The following is an 18,051-nucleotide window of genomic DNA, read 5'->3' as shown; positions in this document are numbered from 1 at the left end:
AGAATTAAATGCAAATTCAAAGAAAAAGCCCACATCTCAAAATCTCAAACATCTGCAATTACTTTTACTTCTAATTATTGCAAAATCCTATAAGCTTAAACACCACAGGTAAGATTAAATATTTTACTTACATTTTAAAAAAGTATGTATTCATTCAAAACTAAAGTTAAGGTAGTAGGAACAATCTTAAGACATGTCCATTTTTGTGAGAAATAATTTCATTCTTTCTGCTTGAGTATGACTGACATTTGAGATCTCAGAATGCCCTCAGTATTCAGTCAACCTAAGAGCAGAATATAAGTTTTTTTTCCCTTAAGCTAAGTGGTTTGTTTTGGCCAATTCACAAAGAAACAGGCGAGAACCATACTGTGAAAAAAAATTTCTTTTATAAGGACAAAATTTCAAACACAGTCATTTAAATTGAAGACACTGCTCAGACTATATATTTGAAGTCACTGTTACTGATAAATATGACTACTTGTCTAGAGAGTGTAACTAATAAGACAAACACCAGAAATAACAATTCAATCCACCAACCATAACAAAGACTATTCTTTGCTATACAGTCATGACCATCTTTTTAAAACAACTTGCTGCTTGAGACTCTTAAACTCAAATTATTCCTAACACAATAAAATGTATAATTATTTAGGGTCACCTGGGTGGCTCAGTCGGTTAAGCATCTGACTCTTGATTTCAGCTCAGGTCATGATCTCGTGGTTCCAGTGTGTGAGTTCTAGCCCCGTGTTGGGCGTCACACTGACAGCAGACAGCCTGCTTGGGACTCTCTCTGTTCTACCCCAACCAGCATGTGTACTTTCTCTCTCTCTCTCTCAAAATACATAAACTTTAAAAGTATCATTATTTAGAATCAACTTTATCAGGATACTTACCATTTTTATCAATAAAAATCTGAAAACCAAATCATAACTTCATAAATGAGGACAGAAACTATAAATGATAACAAATGGAAAGATGCAGACACAAAATAAAACAAGTTAAAGTTAGATACTATTTTTTATCTATCAGATTTTCATATTTAAAAGCCTAGTAATGCTCAGTGCTGTCTGCGGTAGAGAGATAATTTGCACACCCTGTTGGTATAAGCATAGGTTGAAAAAATTTTTGGGAAGGCCAACTGGCAATACCTGTCAAAATAATAATACAGACTTCAACCTATAGATCCCATTCTTGCATCTGTGCCAGCATAAATATGCTCACTTAAACACTGTTTGAATTGTCTGTAAATATAAACAACCTAAAGAATCATCAAAGAAGGGCAGGTTGAATTAATTACAGTATACCCCAAACAAAGTACTAGTATGCAACCCATAAAAACAATAAGGTAGACTTAAGTGTTTTGATAAGAAAAGACAGCCAATACAGCAAGTATTCTGCAAACTGCAGATGTTTGATATTAGGTGGTTTTTTTTAAAGAATCAACACATACATTTATATAACATAGAAAAATTCTGTTAATATAGAAGAAGCGGGTTAAAGGTACAGTTTGATTTTTTTCTTATTGTTAGTGCTTTGAATAAAAAAATTTTTAATGAGACAGGCTTATCTAAAGCAGTACTGATTTCCATAATCTGTGTACCTGACTTTTTTTTTTACAGTATGGAGACAATAAGTATTTAATTCATGTGATCCATTCAACTCAATATGCAGTTATTCTCACTTTCTCCTTAACTAAAATGGGAACGGGAACAGGAACAGAACAGCATGATGATAGTCTCCATATTAAGATACTTAAAATATGAAAGACTGAAAGTTTTAAGTATTTAAAATTTACCACCTATTCACTCATCTAAATTTTGCCAGAAAATAATTTTTAAAGTGGCCACATCCTGACTGTGGCATTGATTTCTGTCATATCCTCTAACAACTAAGAAAGCAAAATCAAATACCACAGACAATATTTACAAAAAAAACCAGATACAGTGACAGGTGTCCTCATGAACCCTCTAATATAAACAGGGCAAGACAAGAGAGTTATCAATATCTATATAGGAGGAAGAGAAAGACTACTTGTCTTACAACAACAGCTCATGCCCAGGAAAACCCTGAATTCACTAACAATACTTAATTGGGGAAAAAAGAAAACTGGGCCACATTCTACCCCCATTTAAGATTACTCCTTGCAGAAATATCCTATTGTTCAAAATCCCTAGAAAAGTTGGACCTGTCTCCAGATAAAGAACCACTTTGATGGGGCGCCTGGGTGACTCAGTCAGGTAAGCATTGGACTTCAGCTCAGGTCATGACTTTGCAGTCTGTGAGTTCAATCCCCATGTTAGGCTCTGTGCTAACAGCTCAGAGCCTGGAGCCTGCTTCAGATTCTCTGTCTCCTTCTCTCTCTGCCCCTCCCTAAATTATGCTCCATGTCTCAAAAATGAATACATGTTTAAAAAATAATTTTTTTTTTTTTTTAAAGAACCACTTTGAGACAGAACAGCCATAATCTCAAAAGTCACCCTGCAGTCACCGTGGACAATATCCCTAAAATAAGACCAAAATAAGACAACTTCCAAAATATAAAATTTACAACATACAATTCTGAATAGAAATATTTCATCAGTTAAAAAAAAAAGCTCTCACCCTCCTTCTATGAGATACCCAATAGCGCACACTACAAATGCACTTGTAACAGCTCTTATACTTCTCAAATTTCAAATTCTTCTACAGCATATTTTTTTCCAGTTTCATCACCAGTAAATGAAAATATTACCACCTAACCTGCAAGGTTAATATTTTTGGTTGACTAAGAATAACAAATCCAAAATGCATACATTAAAAAGAAAATTAGGCTCATACTTCCAATTTAAATATACATCAATCACATTACCTATATGCTTCAAATTTACACCTCTGCAAAATTATAATTACTACAAGTTTTCAACTTTTGAAGTTACTGGAAATAGTCTAACTTACACATGTTAAGGGTATATCAAATATATACTTCTTTACCTTACTGACGCTCTTGACATAGATTTTGATTTTCTTAAGTCCCAAACTACCACACCCAACCTCACCATTCTTGCCACAATTACCAGGCAACTATCCATGGTCTCAGGGCTTAGAAGATCACACTCTAGTATGCTACAATGCAGGGAAAGCAGGACAGGTGCCTCAGATCAGGATTAGATAAGCAGCAAGAAAATGTCAGAAATAATTAGTAACAGATTCCTATCAAAAGCATAGTTTCAAATTCTAATGATTTTAAAAAGATTCTCAGATTTCTTCAGTAAAGAGGAAAGATGTGAAGACAACAATGAAGATTTAGACACTCAACCAACTGAGCCATCCAGGCACAAGGGACAAGGGGTATAAAAAAGTAAGTTATGAGAGAACCTAAAGTCGGTATGGTATGCCTGAGTTAAATTCCAATTCTGTCACTCACCAGATGCACAACCTTAAAACTTTCAAGTTCTCTAAGCCTCAGAATCCTCTTTTATTTTTTAATTTATATGAGGCAGAGATAGAGCAAGCTAGCCTCTCGAGAGCAGGGAGGGAGGGAGAGAGATAAAATATGTTAAGCAGGCTCTATGCTCAACTTGATCCCCGGGATAGTGACCTAAGCTGAAATATTTAGATGCTCAACCAACTGAGCCATCCAGGCACCCTCGGTACCCTCTTTTTTAAAAAATGTTTATTTATTTAGAGACAGCCAAAGACAGAGAGGACAGAAAGCAGGGGAGGGGCAGAGAGAATTTCAAGCAGGCTCCACACCCAGCCCTTGGATCTCAGGGCCTCAAAATCATGACCTGAGCTGAAATCAAGAGTTGGATGCTCACCTGAGCACCCCAGTATCATCTTTTAAAAAGCAGAGATACCTACTTCAGACAGTAGTTGTAAAGATCAAATTAAGATAGACATATGAAATATTTGACAGTGTCTGGCACAAAATAAATGTTTACTACAAGTTTGCCTTTTAAGCAGATAAAAGAACTTTAACCCAAAACAGAAGTGAAAATTCTAGTCCCTTATAAATCCCAGTTTCAGGTTCACGATTTTAAAATCAAAGATTCTATGTAGGAGTACTGAGAAGCACCACATGCAAGTAACAAAAGGAGAATAACACTTTAGAAGGATCAAAAATAGGGGCACCTGGGTAGCTCAGTCAGTTAAGCATCCAACTTCGGCTCATTGGAGCCCCACACCGGGCTCTATGCTTACAGCTCAGAGCCTGGAGCCTGCTTAGGATTCTGTCTCCCTTTCTCTCTCTCTGCTCCACCCTCCCCCACTCACATTCTTTCTCTCTCCCTCAAAAATGAATATTAAAAAATTTTTTAAAAATTTTTTTAATGTTTATTTTTGAGGGAGAGAGAGAGAGAGAGACAGAGCATGAGCAGGGGAGGAGCAGAGAGAGAGGGAGACACAGAATTTGAAGCAGGCTCCATGCTCTGAGCTGTCAGCACAGAGCCCCCACGCGGGGCCCGAACCCACAGACTGCGAGATCATGACCTGAGCTGAAGTCGGACGCTCAACCGACTGAGCCACCCAGGCGCCCCTTAAGTGTACTTTTTAAAAAAATATTTTTATTTACTGATTCTGAGATAGAGAGAGCGCAAGTGGGGAATGGGCAGAGAGACAGAGGGACAGAGAATCCCAACCAGGCTCTGAACTCTAAGCGCAGAGCCCCAGTGTGGGGCTTGAACTCACAAACCGTGAGATCATGACCTGAACCGAAATTGAACGTTTAACAGACTGAGGCACCCAGGTGCTCCTCATTGGTTATTTTTAAAGTAAAATTCTTTCACACACATATGTATTAAATGAAATAACAGCCAACGTTCTCCTCCTCAACTGTCTATACTGTTTTAGTCACTGAATACATGTATCAGTTGGTTTTTTGTCTGTTTTTGCTACGGATACTGAAACTTGATTTTGGTATAGAAAGAAAAGATAAAGACAGCAGAGGGAGGCAGACAGACACACTCATTCACCTCAATGACAAACTCCTATATCATTAAGGTAAAAGATCTAAAGTCCACAAAACAGAGGGAAAGCACAGTAAATTCCAGATCATAAATTCCTTAATTTCTTATTAATAAGATGTTCTGAAGCAGCATGAAGTTTTTCACAAACTTCCAGTAATAGACCATCAGCATTTTGAACTCATGCATTAATTGGCAAGCAGAGAGGATCTCTGGATATAGATAAAAACCACACATGTATACAGGGTACACTATGAATGGCATTCTGTGAACGAACCTCTTTGTGGCTCTAATAAATTAAGTGGTAACAATGACTGATGTTTCTCATCTAAGTATACAAAACCAATTCTCCATTTTTTTTTTTTTTTGGTCTGGAAACCATTCACCTCTGCAACATACTCCCAACAGTTAACATCTTTCACCATCAGCAGGTATTTTTAACTTCAACGACTATCACTGTGCCCTATTTCCACCCTTCATCATTATTGCTGCAATACCACCCCCAGATAACTACATAACTACTGCCTCAACAGGCTCCTATAAGCTTTTCAAGCTGGGAGGAACCTTGGAGGTCATCTATTACAAGCCCCTCAGTCTGTATCAGAGCAAATTGTGTCCCTTAGTAACTTAGATGATTTAAATAATGGTAAGTAAAATAGTTACAGCAGCTTCCATTTAAAGGATGGCGGTGGGAGGGGGCTGTCATTGTGTGCCAGTCATTGTATCAAAAACTTTAGATGTATAAAGCCACTGAATCCCCACAACACACCTTGAGATAGATTTTATTACTCATATTTTACAGATGAGGAAATTAGGGCACAGAGAAGTCAGCCTGAGCCACAGACTAACGGGTAGAGGCAGGAATTCAAACCCAGGTGTTGGGTGTTCTCCTGACTCAAACCAGAGCTCCTTCCACGGGATAAAGTACCTCAGGCTTGTTTCTTAAGCCCAAATCATTGAATTTATGCCCAACATACAGACAATTCTAATTTTTACTCCCAAATGTTAGTATTTATAGCTACATACTTTCATTTATTTGAGTCCTCACAAGAGCTGAGACAACTATAGAGTATAAGCTCCATTCTTCAAATGAGGAACAAGCTCACAAATAATGTGCCCAAATTCACACAGAGAAATCGCCAAGCTGAATTCAGAACTCAAGCCATGTTTCTTCCAAGAATGATATTACCACATGCTAACTCTCATGAAATTATGGGACTGGCCAACTACTAATAAAAATCTTAACATGGAAAATATGAGCTCACTTGCACACCAAAGAGATTGAAGATTTGAAGTTAACTTTACTCAAAAAACAAAGGTGACAGGTCTATCTTCCAATGCACCAATCAATAAATTTTGTGCAGTGTAGAAGACACATCCAGATTACAGCATGATGTGATGAAAGAAATGAAAATGACTATAATTTTATTCATGTTCATACCTTAATCACTGCAGTTATTGTAATATTTGAAACAAAAAGAGCATTCACTTAACTAATATTTATTGAAAATCTACTGTGCCTCCTGTGTACCACTGTGACGGTGGTACATGAGGACTTTAGGTGGCACATGGAAAACTCATATTAGGTATGTATTTTAGTACTTACAGATTTTAAAGAAACTTTAAAAGACAGAACTAATGCAACAAACCAGTGGTTTCAGATCTTGTTTCTTACAAGGGGAATAAAATTAACATAGTGATATATTTATGGGGAAGGGCAAAATGAGTGCTTAACTTCTGTAATATTTTTCTATTTTCAAAAAAATCTGAAAAGAGGCGCCTGGCTGGCTCATTTGGAAGAACATGCAACTCTTGATCTTGGGGTCATGATTACTTAATAAAACTTAAATCTGAAAAAAAGCAAGCCAACATAGAGAAGAGTGTTAATTATACAGAAGTTAGAAAGATGTGGCAAAAATCAAGAAGGCAGTATAGGAGAATGACATTTTAGAAACTATGCTGACAAAACAAAATCTCCTCCTTTAAGAAACTCACAGAAGAAAGATCTAACAGCCTCATTCATAAGGAGATTTTCAATAATGCAGATTTTATTTTCAATGTAAGATTTTATAATTCAATTGTTTTCAATAATTAGTTGTTGATAACTACTTTTAAGCAACTTAACTTTTATTTTCCTAATCATATGTCAAAATCGCTCAACACAGAGAACTTGAAATTTCAGGGAGGGGGTAGGGGGACAAAGCAGACTCAACATAAGCAGTGTCAACACAGGAATGATGACTATTTATTGAGCATTTAGTCACACAGTGTGCTAAGTTTTCCCTGTATTAACTACTTATACTAGGAGATGCTACTATTATTCCCATTTTATACTTGAGAATACTAGTAACAGTTTTCAGAGGAAGTGTAATTATGAGAGGGTAACAGTGCTGCTACAGTTTTCCATGTCTCCAAAACTCTATCAGACTTAACTAGACACAAAGCGAAAAGCCAATTAACAAAAATAAAGTTACAAAAATGAACTTATAATAAAACTAGCTGGAAAACAAAAAAAACCTAGCTGACCAAGTAGTCAATTTCTCAAACCCCAAAGAGTAAAACAGGTGAGAAAAATGACAGTCACATGACCGTATCAGGTTCCGAGGAAGAGAAAGCAGAAACAAGTCATGGTGTACCTGAAGGGCCTAGGAACAGAACCACAAAACAGCCAACAAGCATTCACTAGAAATCATGATACGCCAATCTGAGAACAGCAGCTGAAACTGAAAAGGGTTTTGCCCACTCCACCGCAGAGAAAACAGAAGGGACCCACAATGAGAGCTGAAGGACAGCAGCAGTCTTGCTCCCATGTGCTCTTAAAAATGACCAACCAGAGCTCCCATTCAGAGATGACCCCAGTATAAGAAGACGACAATAAAGATGAAGGAAAGACAGGATCCAAATAAAGCAGAAATTGGAAAAGGGAAGCTGGAAATTTCAGAAAGCAAGCTCCATGTTCTTAAACACTACAAACAACAAGAGAGCTCCAAGTTAGGAATGCTACTGAGCCCTATCTCGTTCTCAAGGGTCAGGAAAACTTATTTCACATAAAAGAGTACAAGAGAAAAATATCAAGGTTAAATCCTGTACAAGGTGATTATAAGGAAAAAAAAAGAGAGTAAGGAGAACAAACGTCCCTACAGACAATGAGAGGAATCCACAAAGACTCATACAAAAACAAACAAATTCTGTATAATATTTATAAATGAGCTAAAGACACTTACAAAATGATATAAGTCAGAATTAGAGAAACTCAGAAAATGAAGCAATAGAATTCGGAAACCAATTAGGTAGAAACTTAAAAATTACTTCAGGAAATAAACTAGAAAGTACATGAGAACAAAAGAACCTAAGAGGTAGTAACGCAGTAAGAGTTCTTCAAAGGAAGGTATTTTTAAAAATCGAAATAGAATTAAATTAGAAATTTCAGGAGCACTTGGGTGGCTCATTCAGTTAAGCATCCGACTCTTGATTTCAGCTCAGGTCATGATCTCACGTTTGTGGGATCAAGCCTCACATCAGGCTTCATGCTGAACCTGCAGCCTGCTTGTCAGTCTGTCTGTCTGTGTCTGTCTGTCTGTCTGTCTCTCTCTCTCTCTCTCCCTCCTCCTCCCTGTTATCTGCTCCTCCCTTGACCCTCCCTTACACACTCTGGCTCTCTCAAAATAATAATAAAAATAAAGTTCATTCTTTAAAACAAAAAAAATTAGAAATTTCACTTTGAAAAACACTATCAAGAGAATGAAAAGCCACACTGTTATAGCAAGTATTTGCATATCATATCAGATAAAGGTCTTTTATCTGTAACATATAAAGAACTCTCAAAAACCAGTAAGAAAACAACTCAATTTTTAAATGGGCAAGATTTGAAGAACCAATTTACCAAAGATGATATACATACAGCAAACACATGAAAAGATATGCAACATCATTAGTCATTAGGGAAGTACAAATTAAAACCACTATGCAATATGTGCCTATTAGAATGACTAACACAAAAAAGAATGGCCATACTAAATGTTGGAAAGGACGTGGAGAACTGGAACTCAACTCCCAAAGTACTGCTGGGAATACAAACTGGTGCAATCACTCTGGAAAACAGTTTGGCAATTTCTCAAGAAGTTAAACATACATCCACCACATGATCCAGCCATTCCACACCTAGGTTTTTATCCAAAAGAACACATATGTCCACATACAGATTTGTACACAAATGTTCATAGCAGCTTTTGTAACAGAAAAAACTGAAAATAATCCAAATGTCCATCACAAATGATTGTATTAAAAAAAACTGTAGGGCATCAATATAATGAATACTACTCAAAAAGGAATGAGCTGCTAATATCCGAACCTGGATCTCGGTTGAGTAAAAGAAGGCAAAGGATACAAACTGTATGATTCCATTTAGATACAATTTAGAACAAGCAAACTAATCTAAAGTGATGGAAAGTAAATCATTACTTGCCTGAGGGCAGGGGAGGCATACACAGGGAAGAAAGATTACAATGGGGCATGAGGCAACTTCTAGGAGTAATGAATGGATATGTTCACAATGTTGAGTGTGGTCACTGTTTGAATGTGGGTATCAAAATTTAGCAAACTACATATTTTCAACAAATGAAGTTTACTGCATATAAATTATACCTTAATAAAACTGTTTTTTTTAAAAACAGGAATAAGGAAAAAGAATTCAACAAAATGACAAAATACTGAAGACATGCAAGATGATTTGACAAATAAGAATACAAGGGGGGGCGGGGAGGACAACAAAAACCAAAGGACATAATTTGATTTCCTGAAATTAAAAAAAAAAAAAAGATATGAAAAATCTGAAAATACAGATTGAAGGAGCACACCACGTACCTGAGTTTACAGACCCAAAAATGCCCAATACTAAAACAAAGTCCAAAAAAATTACTGCACCTAACAGAAAAAAAAATTCTTTGGGAATCTAGGCAAAAAGTGTAGATGACTTACAAGGTAAAGAAAATTAGATTATCATCAGATTTTTGATAGTAATTTTGAGTTGCAGGAAAATGGAATTAACACATTTACGCTACCAATGATTTTATTTCCAACCCAACTGACCTTCAAGAACAAAGGGCACAAACTCTTAAAAATATACAAGAACTCAGGAATGCTCCCATGAGCTCTGCCTAAAGAATCTAGTACAGAACGAACCCCAGACAACCAAACTGACTAAAGATATTGACCTAAGGACTAGGGTGAGCATCTGAAATAGAGCCACTATAAAAGATTAAGTGATGGTTAAGAGAGACTTCTGTAATTGTTACATGTTCAGATAATGTAGATACAACTAATTTCTTAAATGGGGGCTACAAACTGGAAGAGATAGGAAATATTTTTAATGTCCTCAATAATTACATTGGTGATATTATTATTAGACTTTTCCCCTGTGTCCTTGGAACCAAAACTGTGGAAGAAATAAAACACTGTAGTCCTGATTTTGAATTGGAACCATCAGTATGAATCATTAAGTATTTCATTAGCTTCTATCCACTGAAGAGGCTTGAAACAATGACCAACTCAGTAATAATAAGCAGCTCTCCTCTCCAGTTTGTACTCTTTAAAGACCATTTCCCACTAAAAGAAGGCATGGCTTCTTGAGAAATGGCTGATTCCAGGTCTGGGCAGGAATGAGCTCAGATCATACCAGGGAGTTATGGATACTATTAAGTCAAAGGACTCTGGAATCAAATTAAAGAAGCTCCCATAGGATGAACATGGGACAATATGCCCACCAAAAAGAGTAACTGCAACTAAGTTTATCAAATAAGTTTAAATCTACAACTGAAACCCATCAAATATTTAAATTCATGATTGAAACCCACCACATATGTTTGTTTATCCAACACATAATATATACTTGGCATTAAGTTACAAACTGTTACCTTCAGAAAAGTTTTGTTCAAGGTAATGTCCCATTTTCAACATAAATACAATTTTTTCAAGTAGCCAAAACCAACAAATTTGGTGATTGTTTTAGATAATCTCTGTATTCATAACAGCTTAGTACACCATGTCTTGGCATCTTTCCCAACTTCCTATATTAGATGTTTATAGGTAATTTTTAATAGACCAGAAAGCAAAATTGTTCCAGGGCTCTCTAATTTTCCTACATCCTCCTGCTCAGTAAAAACCTATACTTCGAATTCTAAATTGTTTAGAAATCAAATTGTTTAGAAAACAAATCAATTGTTTTCTTTTTGTATGAAAAATAAACAGCCTAAGTTGTCACTAATTTTCATCCATAAACAAAGTTCAAATATTTTTTTTGTTAATAATTTGTTACTATAACGTATCAATGAAGATAAAAACAGAACTATGGAATTTTTATCTTAAGCAACCTATCTATCCTAAAACACTAAAGAGACCTGATCTGCTGTTCTTTACGTTTTCTTGTTAAAATCTTAGAAGTTACATAAAGCTCAATTTAACAATAAATGAATGACAGAAACTTTGCAAATTTCAGAATCAAAAGTTAAGAGGCACCTGAGTGGCTCAGTGGGTTAAGTGTCATCGGACTTCAGCTGAGGTCACGATCTTGCCGTTGCCGATCCTGTTAGAACCCAGTATCCGGCTCTGTGCTGACAGCTCAGAGCCTGGAGCCTGCTTCAGATTCGGTGTCTCTCTCTCTCCCTGCCCTTCCCCCACTCACACTGTCTGTCCCTCTCTCAAAAATAAACATTAAAAAAAAAAAAATTAAGGCATGCTCATGATAAGCAACAAAGGCTAAAACTTTGTAAACACCAGCTGCTTTAGTAACTCTAAAAATATTTTCCAAATGCTATAAAAAATCTAACACCACCATTTTAATACAAAATACTATTAGTAAATGTAAAAAGGTTGGAGGGGGGAGAGGGAGTAAGGTGGTGGACCTTAAGACCTCTATCAAGACAAAATAGTTATCCACAAAAATCAGGTTAAATTTTCCTACCCACCTGGTGATCCAAACAGGATATTAAAAAACATTTCTTTCAGAAGTTTTCAACTATTTACACATTTACAGCCAATGAAAGTTATCAAAAGAGAAGACAGTTTGTACAGACCTGATAAGGAGAAGAGGTTTTAAGTATTTATCTCCCAATAGTTTGATACAATCTTGTGTATCAAAACTCTGAAAGTAAAAAGCTTTTCCTCCTGATATTGTACAGAGATAAGTTTGGACCAACTAACAATTCAAAAGACAGTGGCAATCAGAGTATTTACCATTTAGGGATTAATTTCTTTTTGAGACCTGGCATCTAGTCATTTTTAAGCTTATCTACATAAATACCAGTGAGTTATGTTCCATCAATTTTTAAAAGATGCTCTAAGAGTAATTCAGAGGCAAAAATGATTTTTCCCCTAAAGGATTCCATTTTTTAAGTGGAATAAATAAAAATGTAAGATTGAATACATCAGATTCTTAAGCTGATGATAATTTTAATAAAGCACTACAGAGATTCAGTTTGTCTACATGACCACTCAATCAGAGTATCTTTTTCCTTTCTAAATTAGGCTAGTTATTAGAAGGCTACACACACTAGAGCCACAAGCCAATCTTGTGAGAAATGAACACTGGCTAATAAAGCCAAAGAAAGCAGTTATCACTTGCTAAACCTTACACTCTTATAGTAGGCCTCAAAAGAAACTGTACAAAAAGGACATAAGGGAGCCAAAAGAACGCTCACTTATTAACACTGCACCCAAAGAAATCTCTCTCCTTCCTGCTCCCCACCCCTTACCCAAAGAGAAGAGTACAAGGAAGTCACAAATCTGCACTACTTTCTACAAATTACCTTGGTGATGGTGAAAACAACTCCTGCAACATAAACTACACACACAATGAGATGGAAGGATCCTTTTGAAAATAAACTTCATAGTTTAAGTTTCAGATTCACAACATTTGGAAACAAGCCTAATAAAATGCTGAGCATATGTAACAAGTTAGCTATCCTAGAAAGTTTACAGGACAGTCAAAACTGTAGCATCTGGAAATTGTCAGATAATCACCAGAAGTCCTCAAGAGAATAAATAGAAATGACACTTCAAACACTCAAATATATAAATATGACAACAAAAGGTTGGATACAGGACAATATTGGAAAATACCACCACCAACAAAAAAATTTGAGACAGAATCAAAGCCACAAAATTTTGGAAATAAGTCTGTTTGTTATAGCCAAAAGGGTCATAACAGACGGGATAGGCATTCTTTTCTCTAGCTCTTCAGACTAATAAATTCTAAATGTACAAAAGCATAGATAGAAAGAAAATTTTAACATATTTTTAAAACTCATTACAGAGTATACATAAAGCAACTAAAGTATATGCATTTAGCAAATGCTTTAATAAACTGCAGCTTGTACAGTTTGGACACACGTATTATTCACTTCTTCTGAAATACAGTTTTTTCCCTTTCCTAAGCAATTCTGAATGATACACAGGACCATAACAACTAATACGTGTTTTCAACTCACATTGTTTCTCCAGTCTTGGCTACATGACAAAGAAACTGATCCAGGACAGGACAAACTTCCTTTTTTCCCCTCTTCTCAAAATCTAGATAAGGGAAAAAAGAAAAGTTATCAGTGTTTCTCAAAGGCCATCAACCATTTCCAAAGCACTACAAAAACAAACTTTCCTCCCAGTCCTTCCTCAAATATTAAGAATTATTAAAAAAAAAAAAAAAAAAAAAAAATCAGCCTCTCAACCAACTAGCTACCTCTGACTCCCAAAGTTCTAGTTCCAACATTTGTCTCCTCACACGTAACAAGAATCCCCCTAAAGGGGGCACTCAACCTCTCCACAAAGCCTTAATGTGGTGTTTCTCAAAGTGTGGTCCGGAGGAACACCAACATCACATTTATCTGGGAAACCAGTTAAAATACAAATCCCAGGCCCCAACTTCCACAAGCTGTTTATCTACGTTAAGTTCATAAACCTGCGTCTTAAGAAACTGCAGCTACCTAACGTAGCCGTTCCCAAATGATTTTGGATGTCAATTCATAATTCCGAAAATGCTGAAATCACACGGTATTCGAAGTTTGAGAACCACGGTTCTCAAGCCTGTTGCGTGGAAGGAGACCACCTTAGAATCAGGGCGCGTGGAGGAATGACTTCAGAAGCTCTGAAAAAGACTTCCTGAGACTCTTTAAAGTTGCTCTACCGCCCTCTCCCCGCCACCCCCCCCCCCCCCCAAACCTTCTACTTTTTCTCTTAGCCCGACGCCTGGCGAACGGGGGCCTGACAGAGAACGGAGCCTGCCTGGAACGGGGCTGCGGGCCCACGACCTCACCCCAGAGGGGTCGGCGAGAGGCTGGGGCCCCTACCAGAGCTTCCCCGGCTCCCCTCCCCCAGCCCAGACGCCGGCGGCCGACACAAAGCCCAGAGCGGGGTGGGAGGGAGCTGCCCACAGGGCTCCCCGCCCCTGGGGAAGTGGGAGGGGGATGGGAGCCGGGGAAGCGCAACCCCCCCTCCCCAGGCCCGGCCCCTCGGAGTCCCCAGCCCAGAAAAACAGGAGAAGGAGCTGTGGAGGGTAAAGAGGAAGGGAGGGGGGCAGCTACCCCCACCTTTCAGCGCCTCCTGCAGCCTCTCGACGTCCATGGCTTCCCGGAGTCCCTCGCAGCCTCCGCCTCCCTCCGCGGGTCTCCCGGGGACCGGAACGCCTCCCCCCACCCCCCCGACGCCCTCCCCCTCCCTCGCACACACTCCGGCACGCAGGCGACCGGGGGGGGCACCGAAGGGAGCCGGGGGAAGCGAGCGAGAGAGCGAGACCGAGAGAGCGAACACCTCCCCGAGCCGCTACCACCAGCCCTCCAACATGGCGCCCGGCACGTCACCGCGCGCACGCTCCCTGCCGCCGTCCTCGCGCCCGCCGCGCGCCCCGAGCCGAGCCCGAGAGCGCGTGCGCGGCGGAGGCGGGCCGCCAGGGCTGTCCCATAGACCCGGCAGGCGCCCGCCGCCCCGCCTCTCCCCTGGTGATGGCCCGCCGCGCCCCTGTTCCAGCTAGAGTGGTCGCGGCGGGGTGCTCCTGGCCAGTTCCCAGGATTTGAGTCCTTATCTTTTGCTAGCTGTGTGATATTGAGCAATTTACAGAGCCTCTCTGAGCCTTACTTTCCCCGCCCGCGTGAGGATGGCACTAGTACCGACCACCTTGTACAGGTGCTGGGAGAATTGAGTGTATACACACAGCGGTCAGAGTACGCATAAAAAACAAAAAACCCAACACACTCTGTGTTATTAATAATCATAACAAAAATACCTCCCTGCCTGAACCCAAGGCTCGTCCTTGACCCACCTTAAAAAGAAGCAATGCACACAAAAAAGAGATGAAAATTTCGGGATTGTAGCCACCTGGTTTCAAAGTCCAACTCGACTACTTCCTGTGTGGCTTTGGGCTAGTGATTTAAACTCTCAGAGCTTCACCTATAAAATGGGGGTTTGTAAACTCCCCCCCACCCCAAGACTTGAGTGAAATGGTGAATATCAAACATGTAGCACGGTGCCGAGAACTTGTAAGCACTCGCTTAACGTGACTTCTATTTTTATTATCATCATGATTGGGATTGTCTTACATAAGCACCCAGGAAGTTAGAGAGGGCGGGATCTCAGAAGGCCTCTCCAACCCTGACATTTTACAAATGGGAAAGTTGAGGTGTAGAAAGCTAGTCTGGCAAAACAGCATCAGAACCCAAAACATCTGGCTCCCAGCCAGTGTGTTCATTTCTACTACCTTCTCTTGTCTGTAAGCTTTTCAAGGAAAGCTCACAAAAAGGTGTTCTCATTTCCAAGGACTTGCTAAGATAACTAACCAGTATCTCTCAATCACAACCTAACATGGGCCAAGTGCCCTCTCAACTGTGGCCTGGAAAGCAGGGTCTCCTGGTGTAAACCTGATTGCTTTGTCCATGAATGTGGGGCAACAGGGCCAGGCAATGAAGAATTCCGAGAGGTGAGGGGAGTAGTGATCAGAGACCACAAGAAATGACTACAACAAGGGGCCTGATTGACCCTAACCAAACTCACACAAGAGCCTGAGCCAATGAGTAATCTGAGAGAAAGTTCATGCTGACTGTGCATGTTGTTTAGAAACACCATCCCATCCTATGTGAGAGTACAGTCTTCCAGCGTGTGCAAGAAACCACACCTTGCTCTCTCCCTCAGACGGGGCTGGATAGGTGCTAATCAATTCTTGCTATCAAAGTCCACTTTTTAGCCTAGTGTCTGTCTTTCTCTTTCTCTCTCTCTCTCTCTCTCTCTCTCCCTCTCTCTCTCTCTTTCTGTCTTTCTCTGTCTCTCATATATTATATGTATATATACTGTGATGGTTAATTTTGCATGTCAACTTCTCTGGGTTACAGAGTGCCCAGATACTCAGTCAAACATGATTCGAGGTGTTTTTGGATGAGAGTCACGTTTAAATCAGTAGACTAAAGCAAACTGCCCTCCCTAATTTGAGGGGGTCTTATCCAATCCTTTGAAAGCCTGAATAAACCAATTAAAGCTAATACCTCCCTCCTGCCCACCTCACCAAGTATGAGAAAATTCTTCCTGCCCAATGACTCTGTAACTGGGTTGTTGGCTTTGTTCCTGCCTTTAGATTCAAGCTGAAACACTGACTTTTCCTGGGTCTCAGGTCTATTGGCCTTTGGACTAGAACTACACCATTGGCTCTCACGGACCTTCCGACTCAAACTGGAATTAAACTACTGGCTCTTCTGAGTCTCCAGCCTGCAGACTGACCCTGCTGATCTTGCGGCTTTCCAGCCTCCATAATAACAAATTATTGTAAACCAATTCCTTATAATAAACACACACACACACACACACACACACACACACACACACACCCTTTTGGTTCTGTTTCTCCACAGAACCCTTCTTAATATCTATACACATAAAACATTCAATAATTGAATATGATAAAATTGAATGGTGTACTGGTTAAAAGAAAAGGGTCTAACATCAAATAGATCTGGGTTCAATTCCTGGCTTATCACGTCCTAGCTGTGTGAACTCTGGTAAATGATTAATATCAAAATGCCCCAACTTCCTCATCTGCAAATTGGAGACAGTAGTAGTACCTCGCTCATAGGTTTGCTGTGAGAATCCAGCAAATGATCTGATTCAATCAACGTTAGCTATTGTTACTTAGATTAAGAATTACAACATTTGCGATTTTGTTTCCTTTTGTTAAGAAAAAAAAGTCAGACTCATAAAAAAGTTGCAAGTATAACACAATGGCCGTGTTTTAAAAAGCGCTTGAGTGTAAGTGGCCAAACACATTCCCCCAAGCCTCCTGAAATGACATTCCCCTTAGTATGCAAGTCCTACAAGGCCATCTGCTCATAACCACAATACTATCAAGATCGGGAAGTTAGCAGTCATAGATTATCTCAGTCCGATCCTCATAACCTATTTAAGTTACACCAGTTGACTCAGTGTGTCCATTTCTAAGAGAAATATCTAGTCCTGGAGCACCTGTTGCATTCAGTTGTGAGGTCTCTTTAGTCTCCTTCAGTCTGAGGAGACTTCCATTACCTTGACCCTGTTGAAGATTACAATTGTAGACTGTCTCTCATTTTGGGTTTGTGTGACATTTCTTCATGATTAGATTCAGGTGATGCATCTCTGTCAGGAATGTCGTAGAAGGGATACTGGGGTCTTCTCATTCCATCCTAGTGGGTGACCCACAATTTCAATTTGTCTCATTACTGATGATGTAACATTCACTTGGATCATGTGATTAAGGTAGTATTTGCCAGATTTCTCCTCTGTAAGATTGCCCTTTCCCCGTTGGAATTGGGTGAGTTTACTGTAGCTGCTGTAATAAGTTACCACAAACTGGGTAGCTTATACCAGCAGACACGTATTTTCTCACGTTTCCGGAGGCCAGGAATGTGAGACCAAGGTGTCAGTAGGGCTACACCCGCTGGAGGCTCTAGGGGTGAATCCATTCTTTACCTCTTCCTCTGCTGACTGTTGGCATTCCCTGACACGTAGCTGCCTGCATCAGTCTAATTTTTGCCTCCGTGGTCACTTGCCTCTTCATCTGTCTGTCAAATCTCCCTTGACCTTACTCTTAAAAGGACATTGGTTTTTGGAG

At 39.2% G+C, this 18,051-nt stretch overlaps 1 protein-coding gene across 2 annotated transcripts in view; it reads right to left on the bottom strand.

Moving 5' to 3' along the window:
- PPP4R2 (protein phosphatase 4 regulatory subunit 2) overlaps positions 1 to 14,745 on the bottom strand; it is a 50,772-nt gene extending 36,027 nt beyond the window's left edge. For both annotated transcript variants that reach the window (XM_042929988.1, XM_042929989.1), the window contains exons 1-2: positions 14,516 to 14,745; positions 13,424 to 13,505 (exon numbers count right to left, since the gene is read on the bottom strand). In XM_042929988.1, coding sequence (XP_042785922.1) covers positions 13,424 to 13,505; positions 14,516 to 14,549 — 116 coding nt within the window. In that variant the 5' untranslated portion in view covers positions 14,550 to 14,745. The remainder of the gene's footprint in view (positions 1 to 13,423; positions 13,506 to 14,515) is intronic.
- Positions 14,746 to 18,051: the final 3,306 nt, after the last annotated feature.

This window comes from Panthera leo, chromosome A2, assembly GCF_018350215.1.
Source record: "Panthera leo isolate Ple1 chromosome A2, P.leo_Ple1_pat1.1, whole genome shotgun sequence".
NCBI lineage: Eukaryota > Metazoa > Chordata > Mammalia > Carnivora > Felidae > Panthera > Panthera leo.
This window is presented reverse-complemented; position numbering and strand designations above follow the sequence as displayed.